Genomic DNA, 21,044 nt, shown 5'->3' with positions numbered 1-21,044 from the left:
GCTTTTGCCTCTAAGGCTATTGCCGATGAATCAATATCTAAGTTGAATAACATAAAGGCTCCAACAGATAATCAATCATGCATCTTTGATACCACAAAATTACATTCAATGGCCTTATTGTGTGTTTCTTCTTTCTAATGCCCCAACCATCAGATAACTAGCACTTATTAGATTAACAATAGTTAATTTATTATTTGTTACCTATTAGTTACTAACCTATGTTATGCACTAGTTCATGAAAAACCTTGTTATGAAGTTTATAAGCAATATGTTTTAGTTGGTAAATAATGAAAAGGTTCATATGGAAGCCAAGGATTGGATGTTTTCCAAATGGCAGCACAAGTATTGTTATATCACAACTCAAATTATGATATAGATAATTATATTGATATTCCCATCATCCAAAGTAATAATGCAGATGAGACTAAGACGGTAAGTTCCAAAAAAAAGCATTCTTCACATGCTTTGGGCAGAATTACTAGTTCTTTGTAGCTTGTTTTACTTGCAATGGCATGAAAAGATTGGCCAAGTTCAGTTGGTATTACCTAAAAGACATTTATACCCAACCTAAGAACATTATGTAAAAATATTTATAGGGGCGATAATTAAAAGAAAAGGAAGGTTGCAAATTATGCAATTGAGAATCAGACCACATCATCATTGGTGTGAGGCAAATAGATGGACTGCTTAAGGAGGTTTGGGAAGAGAAAACTTGCATGGTCTATAGTAAGGGAAAGATGGATATGAAATGGCACTTTGTCATGAAGTGAACAACATATGAAAACTGCTAGCTTCCTAGTCATGATCTATTGTAGGAGATCAAAAATCGAAAGGAGTTTGAAGATAATCTAAGGCTGCACTTCTCAATCCCTTAGCTCACTTGATCTTGTAGACATCATTTAAATAATTCTTTCATTCATGCACTTCAAACTGGTAAGAAGAGTTCAAGAGAACTGTGTTGGCTTCTGATTTGACAGAATTTTAACAACCTTTTAAAGGCAGAGAATACATAGGAGTTAGCCAAAAACCATGATAAGTATCTCTAATATAAATTTAAAAGGACTAATTGACAAGACCCTGCAATGTCTTCTCCACTTTGAACTCTGTAAAATTTAGGTGGGTTTACCTAGGAATTCATTTTCTCTTTCCAACTTTCAAATTTCAATATGAATCCCCATAAGCAGATAAATTGCCTTACATTCTTCTAATTCTAGGATTATCAAATGAATGACAAATAATTGATCTATCAAACCCTAAGACTCCATGAATCAAGCAAAGGCTCACTATCAAATCTTCAACAAAGAAACTTTAAAAGATTTGATTTATAAATGACTAAACCGTATGAACTTCCAAGCTATATCAATTTTGACGATGACCAATGCCTTATCCATTGCGCAACTATCTCACAGAAACTCAACATTTACTATCAGATCTATCTCAACACTTTGTGAAAAGAAAATCAATATTCAATTAGAAATCTCACTCATCAGAAATCTTCTTATGATAACTAGTAATTCACTCAACCCACATCAAGCATTTACATAATCCATTGGATTATCAACAAAACATAAATTGAAAAAACAACTCCAGAAAGAATCATAACTGGGACTCAATAATTTTGCTATCAAATCACAGAAAATCAACAGTTACAAAGAAGAAACAAGATTCAGATTGAACAACAATTCGACTAATGCCTTTTTATTATTTTCCTTGAAAAATATACATTTCAATGTCAATTTCTTGCAGATATGCTCAACTAGACTCAATACTGGTAACCATGCTTTTCATTCTAACTTTGGAAAATCACCATACAGTACACATGGACCGGTCAGAAAATGAACAAAACTAGTACAACAAAATGAACAAAACTAGTACAACAAAATGATTCTCGGACCGTTTGAAAGCCTTGAAAACTCACTTATATAGGTGAGTTGCAAACAAGCTTCAGGCTACATAGGACACATGTCATCCATTGATTTGGCAATTTATTTCTTACAACCAGAACACATGACTTACATCAATATATAAACAATTCTTAAAGTTACAAACAGTACTGATGTGACATGTGAAACACAACCACCTTTATACAAAATATTCCCATCCATGAGAGAAAACTGATTACATAATTAGTTATTGTGTTGGGTCCTCGTGATTTGAATCATCATCTAGGTCATATTTCTTTACTCATTCATGATATTCTTCATCCGTTGGTCATGTGTGCTGAAGGATCTGATCTGCCACCTGTCTGTAGGAGTTATATTTCACTGTAGCCTAAGTAACCTCCTCAAAATTTTCATAAAAGGTGCTCGAACTTACCAACTTGGAAATACACACTTAAAAAAGTGTCATAGTCATATCATTTGCTATGATCTTCACCTATCATTCACCTTGGTAATAGTCTTTGTTTTCCAATCAGTGAATTTTTTGATATTTTTATGTATATCTCCAAGTGGTGGGACCAAGGTGTCCTGGTAGCTCTCTATTGCATCTTTTAGCTCCATCAGTCTATTCTCAATATGATCAAGCAAAATTGAGAAATCCTTCAATGACTTGACAATCTTAGCAGTTGGCATGGCATTTTGGGAAGCATTAAGATCTATCCTTGCACAGTTCTACCTTCTTCATTTTTTGCACCCAAGTGATCCATTCTGATATGTAGGCTTAACCAACATCCTATCCTCTTCCATCTTACTGATTGCCAAGTATAGTATCTTGCATGCTTCATAGAGGCTGAATAATTTTACATTTATTCTCTCATGCAAAACCATCAGTGCAATTCTGACAATGATTTCTTTATCAAAGTCATGTTTGTCTTTACTATTCTACACCTGCATTTTCAAATCTACCACTTCTTTTATCAATGCATCATCCGCTTTGTTTATTTTACCATGTGTTAGTTGCAACTGACCTTTTTGGGCAAATGGCACAATGGTCAGCTGCTTGGGTGAGCCTCCCTGATTTCTAATAGATGTCTCAACAGCAATAGGGACTTAACAGCCTCTAACTCGGATACTCTCCCTTCCAACAAGTTTATTTTGTATTGCAAGTCAATTGTTCTTTCGTTCTTTGCTCATAAGCAGAGTAGACATGTTTGTATTGTTCTTGCAAATCTTCATATATCTTTTCTTCGTCTAAGGCAACATCATGAAGATAAGAAACTTGTTCTTGTAGACTCATGGTTGAATCAGAAAGCTTGGCATCCTTTACCCTTTGTATAATGATATTTCCTCTGACCTCAATACCTGTCTCATCTCCTCTATCTGATCCAGATGCAGTAAAATTCCATGTTCCCAAGGCACCTAAATCTTTACTATAGTATGTGTCACTTGACATGTCTTCTAACCCCTTTAGATGTGGTCTTTTCAATCTCATATTCTTCATAATTGAATGGAATGCAATGCATCAGCAATCCCAAGATTAGGTGCTAGTCGGACTCCTGCTTGCTTAACTATCTACCTCCCTTATTTAGGAGTGATTTTCTCAAACATGATCATCATTTCATTCTTTACTTCTTGTTCCAAATCATCAGGGTCACCATCTGGTTTTTACTTCCTCTTTTCTTCAACTTTCTTCAAAGAATCCTCTCTATAACACTGCCATAGTAATTGCTTGAATGCTACTAATTTTACAAATTCATCATCCTCCACATTTACATCACAGGCCTCTTTCTTCAACTCTCTAGGGGCAATGCCTTTTATCTCTTGTATGGCGATCAGAAGGGTTGTGGGGGTTTGAGGATCTGTTTCCCCTCAGCAACTCTTCAAGGGTATATAGATATTCTTCTTCTTCATCATCATCATCATAAGGCAAGTTTAGTCCCCCTAGTTGCTCTATCTATTGAGTATGTTCTTTTTATATAGTAAGCTTCTGTCCTTGGGTTTTCACTTCCTTCACTTTAGATACATCTTCAACATGAGCTTCTATAGCATGAGGAGCTATTGGAGGTAGACTGGGGGATTTAGGAGATGGAGATCTTCTTTCAGGATCTTTTTCTGCGATAGCTTCCATGCTTGGAACTTCTACTAAGTTTGGATCAACAGGCCTTCCTCCCAGTCTTCTCCTCTAATATATCCTCAAACTGGTCTGTGCTTTGGGATCTTCATTTGTTTCAATAGCAAGGACTAGTGTTTCCTCTCTGGTCCTCTTTTGTCCCCTCTTCTCCTTTGGGACTATATCAATTGACTGTAGTAAAGCATTAAGGCTTTCTTCATTGTCCACAACTGTGAGCTTTGTCTTCTTGCTTTTCCCTAATTTCTCAATCATTGTGCCATATATTTCTATGAAAATGTTAAAAATTATCCTCAATTTCGACTCCAAACTTTTGCAATTTGAGAGAGGGTCATAGCTAGGATCTTCTTCATTGATCTCACTTAGCATATCCTAATTAACATGCCATCAAATCTTTTTCCTTTTCTAAGATTCCAAATCTTCAACATTTATGATTATATCTTCAGGAAAATCAAATTCATGGACACCCCTAGGGTTCATGTTTATCTTTCGTATTAACCTAGCATAAAAGCCCTCAATATCATTGAACCTTTTCGAACTGACATCCATATTGTATGGCCTTAACATATGAAGCAATTGATTCCTACCTTCCTTCAATATTGCAAAGTGATGGAATAAGATGAGGTCAGGGATGAAAGTTCATTTTCTTGCTTTTGTTTGGTGCAAAATCAGTATCTTGCAACATTGCAATCTGCCTGATGACCTCCAAGAATCCTATCCTGAAAGGGACATACCTAGGCCAACACATTTGGTCTCCCTGGAAAACCATATATTCTAATAATTGTTGTGCGCTTGTAAAAGTAGATATCCCCCCAATGATGACACATCTTTGGTCTAACATCACAGTTAATTGGCCTCAAAAATGCTCTTAAAGCTTGAGGGAAATTGCTCACGTTTTACAAGATTTTCTTCCTCAGTATTAATCCAAACTCATTTTTAAAAAGCACATTAGATCCCTCCCTATCAGAAGATAAGGTAGTAGTCCATAACTGAACTGACAGTGGTTCACCATCTCTTTCAAACTCTAAATCCATATATTGTGCAAAATAATCTTTATTATGAAAAAGAATCAAATGCATCAATAGTGAGAACCAACTAATTTTTGAGGATTTCCCTATCTTCATAACTACCAATGCCTCATTGATAATTTTTCTCCAAGTAACCCGGGAAGTCAGAAATTACTACTTCTCCATCCTTGTAGAGTCAAAAACACATCCACAATGTAGCTTGAATGAATTTCCTATTATTTGGCAATCGTATAACATAATACAAGGTTGTGTGTGTATTCACAAAGGCATCATTGCAATGCTCATAGTTTCCTATACTATATGAGATAGCCAAATGTGATAATTTCACACCATCCACTTCTTTAACAAAGGACGTAATCAATTTTTGTTGTCTATCAGCCCGTGCATGGTCAAAATCTTCATCAAGCATTTTGAAGTCAACTCTGGCAGTTACTTCATCTGCTAAATGTAAGTTGAAGGTTTCCTAATGGACTCTACATCAATTTTGAGGACATTCCCATCTAGATCACTAATCTCATGTGTTATGGGGTCATACCTTTTCACCAACTCAAGGAGTAAATTAATGTCTAAAAATATAGTGGGGCCTACCAATTTCCCTAAATAATGTTGCCATACATTACTGAGTGGACTCCCCGCATTTGCCTAGCCGTACCACCCTCTAAATATTTGTAAACCCTTGGTTGGCATATGAGTATCAGCAATGCTTCTAAAGCTATCTTTTAAACCAGGGCAGGTTTCATTTCCTAGGGTTTTCCACAACTCAGTTGCTTCTTTACCCTCCTTAGAATATGGCAATTGCTCAAGGAAATCATCTTGCAATCTCCTACCTATTGTGAGGTTTTTACACCATCGCTCCAAAAATTTTGAGGACCCCCTTTTTTGGGCAAGCCTTGTCAATTTTCACGGTTGATGGGAATTTTTCGCTAGCCTTAGCAAAAATTTGGAGTTGTCCGGAGGTTTTTGAATTGGCAATTTTACACCTTGGACGCCTTCAGGCCAAGAAGGGATTTGGTATGTTTTCACCTGGTGCAGAACTAGATTTTCCGAAAAATGTAATTTTGTCCTTAGGCCTAACAAGTTTCAATATCAACAGTTTTTTTTTGTTAAAACAATACCTAGCAGGATAAAATTGCAAATTTTGGACTTAGACAGATTTTGAAAATTTGATTTAATTGAACAAGCTTGAACATTTTCAAAATGAATTTTAGATTTAGTTGTTTTGGAAAAATCTTGAAATTTCTAGGTGAAAAGAATTTTGATAGTGAAATTGAATTTAGAGTTTGAATTTCGATTGCTAGGAAAAGGATTTATTTTGTTAAAAATTTGCGATTGTACTACAAAATTAAAATTGGATTAAATTGCAAAATCTCATTAATTTGGTTGAAATTTTGCCTAGAGGATTTTTAAAATGTTAAAGGAAATAGATAATTTGGAATTGAAAATTGATTTTGGGCTTGCTAGATTTGATTTTAATGATATTTTAATTGCCAAAATGTTGTTTAATGAAAATTTTGACATATCCTAGACTTACCTTATTTCTATTTTGCAATTTTGGGTCAAACTGGCAATTAAAAGGGTCAATTTCGCTATGGGGCTTAGTTAATTTCATGTTTTATTTAAAACTGGGTCATTTTGGGGGTTTAACTTAAGTTTTTGTTTCCCTCCAAGCAGGTCGGCCCACTCTGGAAGTCAACAAGAGGATATAAGAAGGGGCTTCCCCCCTCTTATTTCCTCATTCCATTTCCACTCCTCTTGCTTGGTGCTGAGCAATTTCTTTTAGCAACGATTTTGGCTTGAGGATTTCCATTTTTGGGCAGCAAATTTCTTCCTAGAGGCTGGGCAATCTCTGCCCTAAGGCAAATTTGTGGGTGAAAATCTGATTTTAGGCAAGATTGGGTGATTTTGTAGGTCTGATTTTCCTCCTGGAGCAGCAAATTTTTTCCTTCAGCTAGGGCAATTTTGTTTGGTGGAGAGGCAAGGTGCTTTGAGGTCTGATTTTTGCAAGTGTGGACGAATTTAGATGGACAAAATTCTGATTTGGAGCAGACTTTTCTGCCCTAGGGCAGCGATTTTCTTTCTAGTTGGGTGATTTTAACAAGGAGGTCGAAATTTGGTGAAAGGAGCAGATCTTTGCAAGTAATCCGTTCGCTAAGGCATCACATTTTGGAGGACTGAAATTTCTGAGATCAGATCTGAATTTGAAGAGACCTGATTGTTGGTAGAAGGCAGATTTATGATAAGATTTTCATTCATCTTTAGAAGTGAAGATTGGATTTAAAGACAGCTTCTATTCCTTGTTCTTGCTTGGTTCGTTTCCCTTATCTTCTTCTTGCACTATCCATCCACCACTTCATCATCTCCATTGATAAGTTAAAGTTGGGAGATATAAGTGTATATTTCATGATAGGACATTCACAGAGGCAAAAATAAACTAGACCACCCTAGGATTGAAGTTGGGAGATATAAATGTAGTCCATCCTAAAGTAACGGAGAGGCAAAAATAAGTGGTAGTCCCACCCCTAGGCTTTGGAGAGGCAAAAATAAGTTAGATTCCATTGATAAAAAGAAGTTGGATGATTTATAAGTGTAGTCCATATCATTTAGAGCCAAGAGGCAGAAATAAGTGTTTAGGATGGTGGATGTTAGTACAAGCAAGAACCCAAAGGGAACAAATACCAAAAAAGACAAGACGTGATACCTAAGACCACCTTCTTCTCAAAAATAAAGCAAATAAGTGACACCAATATCGGCACGGTAAACATGGTACAGTTGAAGTATAGATTGAAGGACAATCCCCCATGGCGAAGAAGATCTACAAGAGTAGAATTGTACATGCAGCTGCTTTACCTCCTACCTTGCCTTGTCCGGAATTGGTAATGGAGCGTGGATCCCGGTTTGATATTGTGACCAAGTCCATCGTTTTTGATGAAGGGAAGAGAGTGTTGGCTAACATTAGCGAACAGGTGGTCGAAAAAGTATTCAATATTCCCCAACATAAAGGCATGACAGTGGTAATGATGGATCAAACAACCAAGTTCTTTTAGGATAATCAGGATGCCTACTTCATTCATCTAAAGCAGAATTGGTTACACGAAGGCAAGAAGAGAGTTACCAAGTCATCAAAGCTTGCCAAGTCGAATTTCAAATCAAAGTATGGCGACCCTATTGTGCTTCTCAACCGAAACATGGGCGTGGCTAGCAATTCAAGAACTGGATGTACTATTTTATTGATGAAATTGAAAATGGAAAGTGAAAGTTTGATTGGGCTAGAATTATAAGTGAAAATTTAGAGTTGCAACTAAGGACAACACAAATTCAAAAACAATTCAACATGGGTCTTGCCTTTTGTATCTAATTGTGAGACTATATGAACATCCTGGACTTAAGGCCTTAGGAGTGATTGGCAATGGGTCGGGGCAATGTTTGGTGCATGAGTGTTGTCCACAACTTCATTTGTACAACACCAAAGATTATAAGATGTTTTATGATGCCTTTGCTATGAAAGCGATAAGAATATTACAAGGGACACCTACTAGGAGGCTCTCATTGAAAGCAGAAGCAAAAGTTAAGAAGTATGGGAGTTGGTTCATCCAATTTCCACAATTCACATATATTAGAATAGCAGGAAGTAAATTTTGTCTCAAGAGACTTCCAAGGTACCCACCTAACAAAATAGTTTTGATGGAGTTGACCAAGCAACTTGAGCATCATGACAAGATGATGAAAGATGATGAAATCTAATAAGATTGAAAGATGATGAAACTTAAAGGTGAGACAGGGATTACCTTCTCATTTGGAATAGGCAATGATACTTGCTCCAATCCTATTGCCTTTGCAGCTGCGGAGAAGAAGTTAGAACGGTATCATCTAGGATGGTATAGCGAAAGACAGGGATTCAATCCTAATGCTCTTATCAAGACATCTCACAAAAACACATTCAAACATATTCCTACTATAGAAGATTTTTGGGCCAATGCACAAGATGACTTTCATGTGAGGAAGCTAGCTTTCTCAAGGTTGTCAGTGGGTATGATGAGGGCAATCAGATGAAGAGGCCTTGATATTCCCGATCAGTTGGAAGACAATGGAAATGTGCTAAAAGAAGATTATGATACAGTAGGTGGAACAGAATTGGGTCCAGTAAATTGGGATGATCATTAGGATCCTTCCTTAGAGGCAGTTACAAGGACAATTGATCTACACACTAAGTCATGTTACAATGAGAAGTTAAGGCAATTACAACGTCGAAAGATACGCCTTACTTATGAGAAGATGAAATCAGAGAAAAAAGGTCCAGTGGAGTCAGCCAGCAACAAAGAGCAGTTAAGAGCAAGAAGAGAAATTTGGAGGTTGAGAAAAGTAAAGAACATCAGGAGCCTCCAGCAAAGAGACAGAATGCAGCACCATCAAGGGAGAGCATAATTGAGGCTAGGAGCCAAGAGGTTAATACAAGTGGACAAAGGATCGCAGTAGAGGTGAGCTCTGATTCAGAATCAAGTGGTTACAGTAACAGTACTGAATACTCTCCTCTCTTGGAGAGACAGTCACTAGTGAAGAAGAGGATAGGCCAATTAATATTGTGGAAGTAAGCTTGCTCGAGGCTATTGGTGATGCTTTGCTAGTCAAACCGAATCTAGATTTGGAGAGATGCATTGCACCACTATGGTTAAGGCAAATGCTTATGTCAAGAGGCAAGGTGGTGGCTATCCGAACAATTGAAGATATTCAAGGGTTAGTGGAAAAAGAAGATAGTAAGAAACAAAAACAAATTGCAGAAACGGTGGCAAAGGTAATCAGGAGTGATGATGAGGGTCACCGAAAAGTTCAGATAGCGATAACAAAAATTAGCAAGGCAATGGATGAGATTGTAGCCCAGGAGTATGAGATAGTAGAGCATGACTTGGGAAGAATCACAGATGACATAGAGAGTGAAGAGATCCCGGAAGGCATGTTTCAATAAGAGAAAGATTGAGGAAGGAAAACGAGAGGATTGTAAAGTTGGAGGACAAAAACAAGTATTGAAGAGATTGCCAGCCTATCCAACAGTTGCATCAGGAAGCCCTTCCGCAAGACAGAAGGAGCAATATAGAAGAGATATCGGCTCAACTGCACGAAATCAACGATTGGATCAGTGATATAATTCAAGATAAGCGAAATTTCTTGCCTTCCTTTATCTCAACATTTACATCATTGGTGGCTATTATAGAGACAAATTCAGAACATTTGGAGGGGAATGAAAGGATTTCCTTCCAGTCAAGGAATTAGCCATTCCCAGGCTACAGGCAGTTATTGGGCTACCAGAGAGATATTTGGAGAGAACCAAGTTGGTGGATGAAGGAGGAAGGAGTACGGTGGAGTCTTGTATGTTGCCTTGACCATCAGATTGAGGATACTTGAAGAGATACAAAATGAGATTGCATAGCACAGCACAGCCCAAGCTTGACATTTCCATTTCAACTATGATGAGCAATGTTGGGGTTGCACTTGATTTTAAAGATATCAAAGAGGAGAACGTTAATGAGATAGAGATTGGATGAGTTGGAGAAGGTTGCCATCAAGAAGAAGCATTTGGGCACCCTTGCCTCCTTCAATGCCTTTATCGAATATGCAAAAAAATATGAGAAGGATCATGAGAAGACACTGCAAGCAGCAAGCAGCGAGCAGCATGATGAATTCAGCTGAGCTCAAGATGAAGCACAAGCCTTACCCTCCCATGAAGGAAGTCAACAACAGGCTAGCTAAGTTCATTGCCTTGGCTAATAAGATGAAAGAAAATGGTAGAATTATATTAGAGGATCATTTGATGTAAGTCCAACTGCCAAATTCTCCTTTCTTCTTGGGTAGGAAGGGTCTCTGATTTTGATTGGCTACCATTTTGGCGCCTTCTCATTTGTTGCCACTTTTCCTTTTTCTCATTGGTCCATTGATGAGGTGGCATCTTCTCATTGGTCGATGGGGTGGCAACCCTAGTTAGGGTTTCTAGGATTTGATCTAGATCGTTGATTTTGCCTCAATCTCTATCATTGGTTATATTTTTGGCCCTTATATAAGGCCATTTGCCCTCATTTGTAAAGGGTTGAAGAAAATTGTTGCTTATATAATTGCTTCTCTTATCATTGTTGTGTCTTGCATGGTGATTAAGAACACTTGGTGTTATTGCATGGTTTCTACTTCCAATAGTTAAAGTTAAATTCCATTGGAGTTGTTAAAGTAGATTTTATTTCAAGAAAGTTGTTAAGCAAGAGTAAGAATAGATGGATAGTTGCATGATGATATTAGTGGATGTTTGATAGGGATCCATAAACTAGGCCACTAACATCCTAGCGGCTTGTTAGGAAGCCTTGCATGGTAACCTAATCTTTTTCCCCTTGAATCATTGCATCTATGGAGGTAGCGACGCTAGCAAGCTTTCATCAAATTTGATCCCTATCCCTCTGCTAATATTTTCATCCATAAGAGTAGAAGTAAAGTAGCAAGTAGTTTAGTAGTTGGAGTTTTGAAGAGCAAAGTTGGAAGTGAGATAAATTGGAAAAGTAAATTGAGGAAGTCAAGTCAATATACATTGCAAAGCTAGATTTCATCACCATCACATCAAAAGTTCTACATCTTTAAAAGAACAATGTAAGCTCACCTATGTGATTAACCAGCAAATCACATTAATATAACTAAGTTAGTATCCACAAGCGTAAGGAACCTTGGAGTTTTCTCATGTTCTTCACGAGTATTTACTTTTCAAGAGAGGGTTGAGTGTTTGGTATTCTATATCAAGTATTCAATTGCTATATATTATGTAGTGGCATAAAATTGACATCAATACTACCCTCATACTCAAATTTACCGGAGTACTTTTTGGGAGGCATCTTCTCTATAATTTGTTTGTTTTTCTTAAACTAGGGCTCTGAATATCACAATTGATTGTCTATGATTCACCTAGTTCTTTTTTAGAGAAAGAAAATAACAGAGTCAATTTTACTTACTTGTGATTTATATACTAGTATTTTCTTCAAATCCTCTACCAATTGATAGCTTCAACAACTTGATCACTCTACAGATTGAGATCCTTGCGATTGATGTCAAAATTCGACAGATTTACCCATTTATGAGAGATAATATTCTTTACTACAGCATTTATATCATCAATACACGATACAACATCTGCAAATTTTGAATTTGCAAGCTTCTTCGTGGTATTTCTTCTGATTTTGAATTTTGGTCGTAGATGAGGTCTTGCTAGCAAATCAGATCTAAATCTCTTTTTGACTTTCGTTGACATTCCACATTGCCCTCACTAGCAAATATTAAAAAGTCTTTGAAGCTGAGACGAGCAGGACATGTGGTGCAATTGTGTTCAATCGCCATACGATTGCCCTTTCCTTGAGATGATACCCAACTCGTTCATCTTTTAATCCTTTGATGAGCTAATGGGTGGCTATGATTTATTCCAGATTGAATCCTGGCCACAGAAATTTCCTTGTGAATAAAACGTTACTTAAAACCTCCAACGCTGAGTAGGACACATGGCACAATTAAACTGTATCTCAAAGCAAAGCCTACAGGCTTGCGAAATAAAGCAGACTGTTGATTCTCTATACGCCAGTGATTCCTTATCCCTTGATATTTTGTAGACGTGGCCCAATTATCATTCAAGTTTCACTAACCCATCAAGTCTCACTACCAAAAACGCCTTTCCAAAGAGTGTCGCACGTCAACATCTCGTGTAATCTCAAAATTCATGTGTCAAGCTTGCGAAGCAATGCAAATCATCAATCCTTCTTTATTACTTAAGGCAGAACCAACAGTTCAGATGAATCACAAGATTAAATTGTGGCTGTCAATTAGGTTTCATGCTTAACTTATTATTTTAAAACAACGTGACGGATCTTCATCAAATATGAGACGCATGGCTTCATCTCGTTTATTCACTATAAACTCAAGATCCTCTACGAGTGAATGTGAGTCATTCGATTACTCTTAGTACTTGCCCTGTAATCAGGACACATCACCAAAATTTGTTAGCAAGTACATGGGCCAATCGTATCTCAAGTCCTTGTTGACAACACCAGGTCCCACTGAAGACTAGACTTCGTTAGGTTCCACATGTCATCATCACGCGTAGTTGCCAAGTTTTCTATGAGGTCAGCAAACAAACGTGCATCATTGATCCCCTTTGCTCTTGCTTGAAAACATGGGGACCTTTGTGACACACGGCATAGTCCCGCTTCTTCGCCATGAGCTTGGATCAAAACTGCGAAGCAATGCGGACCGTAGATTTTGTTTTTTTTATTTTCTGCGTTGGTCCCGCCTTCTTCCACATGTTCGCATCTCACGTGTTCGCCATTGTAAACATCAAAGTTGAGACACAACGCGGACAGTCTGATCTTTAGTCTCTCAAAACATAAAGAGGGGGCCCAGCAACGACATTTAAACTTAGGATAATGCAAAGATAAATAAAGAAAAGTGCGCAGGTCAAGACTTTAAAGTGATAAATCCTAACCAAAGGGGGCACAACTTAAAGGATAAAGAGACCCATGCGGCTAAGAAAAAGGTAATGAAGCAATAGAAGCGACCTAGTGCAAAAATATAACAAGGTTTTTCTTTTTCCCCCCTAGGGTTTACAATTAGGGTTTTCCTGACAATCCAAAGGATCTCAAGGCCAACATTATGGAAAAAAAACTTCTGAAAATAAGGTAACACCTATAAAACTGAAGACTTACCAACAAACTGCATCAATGATATCCCCCAAGTATGATAAGGCATTCTTTAGTTATATTGAGATTTCCCCATAAGATGCACCCATTCATTTTAAACTTTCAATGATGTAACTATTGATCCATATAAGAAATTAATAAAACCTACATCGATTTGGAGAGACTTCCTATTGTACCAATTGAGATTTCAAAAGCAAATGAAGTTGTTTTTAGAAATCCTACATTTGTTCACATTTTAAAGGAGATACATGTGAGTATTATATTTTGTATCTTATGAATACAACACAAGAAATCCCTCGATCAAAAGGGATGTCTGCTCAACTCATCCAAGCATGAATGTGTTTGAGATTATTAAAAAAATTACAAACAAGAAGATGACAATTATAAATTAAGGCTTCTTGCATTCATCCAAGATGGGCTCTCTATGCATTTGATGGATGCGTGGCCTTGGATAAATGCCTGATAGATTGAATATTAGCTTATTGATTTCATCTTTGCTCCCACAAGTTGACTAAAATGGATGTTGGATATCATGTGTCTTAGAGGACTTACTTCAAATTATGTATCCAATGAGTACTTGTTTCAATCTTTTAGTAGAGGTCATGTATATGTAAAGGACTCACTTCTTCCTTTTTGTGAAGGTTTTTTATTCGAAGAGGATTGAATTCCATCGTCTATGATTGCTATGGGTAATAGGTTGATAACAGTGAACTAACCTTAATGATTGAGAGACACCCATGGCAATTCTTCATGAATGTCGTGGATTTCATATCTTGTTTATTTTGGAGCAGATGCCCATTAAGCAATCTAGCATTTTCATTTTTGCAATGGGACCAACTCCTTTCCATTTGGATCTGGATTGTTATGGGTAGTATGTGAGATGTGACAACCAAGAAATGCAACTTATTGCTAGAGATGCAAGAGATGCTTGCCTCCAAAGATATGTGAACAATGGAACCTTATAGTCTTATTTGGATTGAAATGTATAAAAGATGGAATATAGTTTATTATCAACAGTAAAAACCCAATAAAGGCTGCAAAAGAATCTATTAGTTGCAGACTCCAAACAATTTTTCACAATATGAAGTGAAATTTTGAAGATACAAATACATGACATAATGCTTGTTTGAATCAAGGATTCTATGAACTTAAGATACCCATTCCCACAATGGAAGGGGTATCGCACAAGCTCTACTTCCTATTCAAACTAAATTCAAGGACAAACACAATAGAATAGGGTAGACCATTCCTTGAAAGTAATAAAAGTGAACAGAAAAACAAGTTCCCAAAAATTTAATATGGTGGTTTATTGCACTCGTTGAACAGCCAACCTTTGGAATCTATCATGCATCTAGATATTCCAAATACAAAATTAATTAGAGAAAGACATATGGTTGTTGCAAATCAGCATGCCTTGCTTTAATAAACGTCTAAAAGAAGTTCAATCGAAAAGCAGTATACACTAGTAAATATTAAAACACAAGGGACCCACATCCCTAAAAGGATCAAATAAACTATGCTGAGAAGATATAAATCTTGCCAAAGAACTAGATGTGGAATGCTTTCTAGAGACTTATGGACCTTTCATCCTTGTATACATGAAGTTGGACTTCGACACAAGAGGTGAAGAAGTAGAGAGCATATTCAAGAAACCATTCTAGACTATACATCCAGTTTCAATTGGACATCAAAAATTCCTCTAAATATGAAGGTCGTCCATAGAAACAGAAAATGAATTCTTCATTTTATCCTTGTCCACCATGTGGCAAGCCAAGGGCCCAAATTGACCCACCTATACCCTCTGCCATTAAGATCAATGTTCCTCTAGCCATAAGAAGACCATCATGCAAAACAATTGACAATGCTCAAAAGTTGAAGCACTCCATAAAAGGAGTTCCGAATTTGCAAATAATGCAAACCTTTTGTCACTCCTATTAAGCCACAGTGAAAGCTTCTGGATTAGATTGTGTTCATATTTTCCATCAACGTTTTGAATCACTCTACGTGATCCAACATTGTTTTTTGCATCTCTTGCTCTATTTCATCCTGATGATGGATCATGTTGTGTGATTCGAAACATTGATGAAAAATCTGAACACACTCTAATCCAGAAGCTTTCACTGTGATATGATGGATTGTGGAAATTTGATCTCTATGACTCCTATTAAATGTTTAAAACTTATGGAAGATATTCAACATGAGGGGACAAGGTCTTAAATTGAAATGTTTTCTTATATGGGGCAATAAATGATGCTATTAATATAAACAAAAACACACATGCTGTCGACAAATATTGATCTTTAAACAAAATTTGTAAATTGTTGCTTAAAGATTACACGTTATGTTAGAGTGAGCTGCAGGAAAATCAATATGTATAATCAAGAGCTTTACAACCCACACTCAAAGACCCTAAACATAAATATCCCTCCATCAAAAAGGGACTTGTGGTAAGCCCTCCCCCTAAATAAGGCACAAGTACTTTGGCATTATGAGAAAGATTTAAAATGATAATAACTCTTCACTAGCAGTTTATGAAACAGTAAGCAACCCACCAAAGTACTGTATATTAAACTTCCTGTTCATTCTTTCTGTGCTAATGGAAGCTATCCCAGTTCGCATTTCTTGATACTTAAAATTCTGCTAGTTTAGTTTATACTTCTTATAAATATTTTGTATGGTGTGCCATCATTGCAACTCCTTAAAGCACATCAGAAACAGAAAAATAATCAGAGAAATCAGATTCCAAAGAAGAAATAAAAATGCATAGAGTATGCAATTTTATTAAGTGAAATGGATTTTTAAAACAAAAGTATCATTCAAAAAACCTAAATCTAATATGTCAAAGATTGCAGCTATGTTCAAATTGCAGAATAGATTAACATGGTATGTACAACAAATATACTTACCACGAGGTCTACGCCATAATCCTCATAATGCCATGCAGTGTCTGCTTTTATTACAACGAAAGATGTGTGCACAGTATCCCCATCATAGGGCACACTATGGGAAAAGCATTCATCCCTGTCAATTACAAACCTGAGACCAAATGCCAACTGGAAACTAAATAGCAAAAAGCACAGGACAAGAAGCAGCCCTGTCTTGAGAAAAGCAAGTCCCATAGGTGCAATTGTTATCTGCTATTCAAGAACATATATCTTGTCTCTAAACAGTGCCAGCAACTCTACCAATTCACAAACTCTTCCAAAATTTTGAAACGCATTAGCTTCCTTGCCTACTAAATACAAATGACAAATTCCTTCTGTGCAATCTGGAATAGAATCACTGCATATGAAGAGAACAACGACAATTAATTCAGGAAAAGGAACATAATTTACCAATGTATGGATCACAAAGAAGGAAAAAACATCCACAGTTGGCTGAAAAGCTTTTGATTAGATAAATTGTAAAATCAGACTTTAATTCATGAGGTATTTGAAAATGCGCCAATAAAAGACTGTTCAGATAGTGAAAATACAAAAATTACCTGAACGGTCATATTTTTACATGAAAATATTTGGTTTGATCAAACATCCAGAAATGCATGTTACATCCCTTGATAATTCAATGTACAGTGAGGATTCTGAAAGTTTCACAGACGTGTGCCCCTAAGAAGCTTCTTCATTAGGTGTCAAAAGTATTCTCGAAAAAATACTAGATACTCAACTCATTCTCTATTTTGGTTCTTACACGCATATATATGTGAAGCCGCGGCTACACTTTCGAGGTATAGTCATTTTGTATGGTTGTACACTCTAAATATGACCTGTGTATAGTGTAAAATACTTTTGAGTATATCTGAATAATTATGGTTTGATGTGGTCTAGAGCAACATTGTGAATATGAGAAGCAACTATAATTTTCTTCTAAATTTTTAGTATCCTTACTAGCATGAATCAACTGCTAAATTTACTCAAAAAACAAAAAGAGACTTAAAGTGGCTTTTACGTCTCAATGTTATTTTTTGTAATCACGCTGAGTTTTAGGACAAGATGAATATGCTCTACAATTTTGAATTCAATCCTCGGAATATAAGAGAACCCTAATTTATAATTAGCAGGTCTTTTCAATCACAGCTCACAGAAATTAAAATAAATTGAACCAACATCCGGAGATAACTTTCACTCAAAACAAGACATTTTTAAACCAACTATCAACAACTGAGATCTGAAGATTTTTAATTAAAGATATCTGAGTTTAGCCTTACCATATATAATATATCACTAACAGAGCTCGGTGGAAAACCACAATATCTCCTCCACTGGATTCTGTTTAGATTCCAGACACTACAGACCTGTGCTAAAATACCTGTGATAACATTTCACTAGGGCTGATAAATTGTAACAATATTGAGTAAACCAAAAATTGGTCAAAAGGACTGTGTGACAGCACCACTGGGTAAACGGCTATCCAGCCCCTGTAATGCCACAACGGATGTCATGGTGCATCGTAGGAGCTGAATAGCTATTTCCTAAGAAGTTGGGACTGCCACATCGAATTTTCTTTAAAAGCGTTTACTGTTTACAAACCCTTATCATGCACTTGGACAAGGCTTCCGAAATTACGCTCCTACAGAATGTCAGATTTCCAACACAGGGTAAAACTTATATTGTGAAACAGAAAATGAAAGCTAAGTAACGAGATCAGCAGTCTAATTGAACGTTTTCACCAAAATAAACCGACTGCCTCCAGAAAAACTCAAAATTACGCTCCTAAAAACATAAAAATATGAAAAAACAAAAGAAAAAGCAAAAATAATCCAAAGCACCAAATCCACATCAGCAGCCAAATGTAACTCTTTTGCTTTAGAAAACATTGACCTTGAAAAACTCGTTTTCACATCAACTTGGGTAATAACAAACTCTTTAGTATGCCCTCCAATTCCAGAGAGAAAAATAGCCATCAAACAAGTCCCGCACCAAACTTCAAACTTTATCAAATTCGAAAAAAAAATGCAAAGAAATTAAATGATCTGGCAGAAAATATCGACATACAATTTGTTACGAATATACCAAAACAACGCATGATTTTCAAAGGAATGTATATATTTTATAGCCAGATTTGTCAATGTAACTAAAAACACTTACCTCCTCTGAAGATTGATTTAATCCGTGCCCCAACACTGAAGAAAAAAAGCGTGCAAACTTCAAAAATCTTCTGTCATCAACCTCTGTTGCGCCTGTAATGCGTTTATTAGTACCGACAAGCAGATGAAAATTATTTCCTTCTGCAAGTAAAATTAATTTTCAGGCGCTTTCGTGTTAGGCGGATCGTGGCACGCCACTATTGGATGCAGATCGCGATGGTTTGGTCAATGGACCAATTAGAGCGCTCTTATATGACAAATCATTAGTAATGGCATTGGAGAAAATTACAATTATATAAAAACTCGAGGGAAATTATTTGAAGAGGCATTTTTCAATGATATTATTATAAATTAATATACTTATTTTGAAAAAATTATATAAGAGTCATTTCAATTATTTTCGAGTTTTGGACGACCATCACACTTGGTAAGGATAATTTGTTCTTGAGTTTATCACCCTTCAAGCAATCTACAAACAAATGACCAAACATGTTGCATTTTTTTACAAAAGGGAGCAACATTCTCATAGACTAACGGTTGCAACTAGGTACCTCATTTAGATTCTAGATCCACCATGGTCGGAAAGGATTTGTTCATACCTACATTCACACAAAACCTAGCAAACCTCAGTGTAGTCTTGGAGCTAATCATTATATCTATTTTTATGAATTGTCCAAAGGAGTTTCCAATCCATGTAAACACACGCTCATCCCAGAACTTCAAGGGGAGTCTGGGCAATCTTATCCAAACTGAAATGACCCGTACCAATAGGCCACTAAACAAACTCTAGATTTAACACACTACTAAAATATATTGCTGAAATAAAAGAAATAATAGTGCCAATGTATTCATTCAATGAAAACCAAATGTTTTTACAAATGATATGGCAAATTTCAGCACCAAAACATTATGACATAGCACATTACAGAGAAACCCTAATTGGTTGTATACAATTGAGAACTTGTTGCAACTATATATTGAAAAGAAGACCCTGGATTGATCAAATGGTGGAGACTGAATGCTGAAGATGATATGATGAAAGTGCAACTCCAACTGAAACTCCAAATCAACAATTAAGCACAAATGAAAGGACTGAAATATCCTTCCCACAGCTGCAATAATTCAAGTGATCTCTCACACCCTCAAAATTGCATACCAATTGAGAGTTTTCGTTCTCAATGGCCAATTGTGACTATTTGCAGAAACCCTAGGCTCCACAACGCACATAAGCAAAAATCAATAATAAATCTCGATGATAGACAATGAGCCCTCAATGCCTATTTATACTTTTTTTCCTTGATAAGTCGGCCTCCCTTTTTAATTTTTTCTCCGCTTCTTCCAGCAACCTCTAGAAGCTTTTTTTTATTTAATTTATAAAGTTACCTTGTAATATATATTTTTTAATTGATAACTTTATAATTAATTCCTCCCAAAAAAATGGGACATTACAGGTCCGCCCCTCCTAAAATTGCTTGCCTCAAGCAATCTTAATGTTGGATGCTGCAAAATCACTTCTCCCTCCCAAGTAGCATCTTCAATAGGTAAATCTTTCCACTTAACTAGATACTATTTGATTACTCTCCTGCAAAGCTGCTTCTCTCTACTATCCAGAATGAATTCTGGCACTAAGATCAATTTCCCTTCATCATCCAAGGGAGGTAATACTGCAGAAGGCATCACATTCTGACCCAACGCCTTTTGGAGGCGTGATACATGAAACACATTGTGCACTCGACTATCTGTGGGAAGCCTCACCAACTCGTTTGATGATCTTGAATGGTCCATAATAGCGTGGCTTGAGTTTCTCTGTACCACTCTTCTTGAGAGTGGACTGCTTATATGGCTGCAACATGAGGTAAACCATATCATTTACCTCAAAACTACGCTCAGTCCTCTTCTTGTCTGCATACTATTTTTGTTGGTTCTGAGCTCTAGCAATGTTGTTTTTGAGAGTAGCAATTATATCCTTACTTTCCTGTAATAGTTCACCTACACGGGGTACTCGACTGTCTCCCAACAACAAATCTAAGAAACTAGGTGCCTCATAACCGTAAAGTGCCATGAAGGGTGTCATTTGTACAGTCATATGATATGTAGTATTGTAACAATACTCACAGAGATATATCCATCTGATCCAAGCTCGCTGTTGATCTGCCACATAATTCCTCAAATACCCTTCCACCCATTTGTTTACAATCTCTGTTTGACCATCAGTCT

General features: G+C 36.6%; 1 protein-coding gene across 1 annotated transcript in view; it reads right to left on the bottom strand.

Moving 5' to 3' along the window:
• Window positions 1-17,026, bottom strand: part of P24BETA2 (emp24/gp25L/p24 family/GOLD family protein) — a 30,721-nt gene extending 13,695 nt beyond the window's left edge. The window contains exon 1 of the mRNA XM_089802033.1: window positions 16,651-17,026. Coding sequence (XP_089658159.1) covers window positions 16,651-16,863 — 213 coding nt within the window. The 5' untranslated portion in view covers window positions 16,864-17,026. The remainder of the gene's footprint in view (window positions 1-16,650) is intronic.
• Window positions 17,027-21,044: the final 4,018 nt, after the last annotated feature.

This window comes from Cupressus sempervirens, chromosome 9 (assembly GCF_028749045.1).
Source record: "Cupressus sempervirens isolate cs-2001-9-10 chromosome 9, ASM2874904v1, whole genome shotgun sequence".
Lineage (NCBI taxonomy): Eukaryota > Viridiplantae > Streptophyta > Pinopsida > Cupressales > Cupressaceae > Cupressus > Cupressus sempervirens.
The sequence above is the reverse complement of the archived record's forward strand: the minus strand, read 5'-3'. Positions and strand labels throughout refer to the sequence as shown.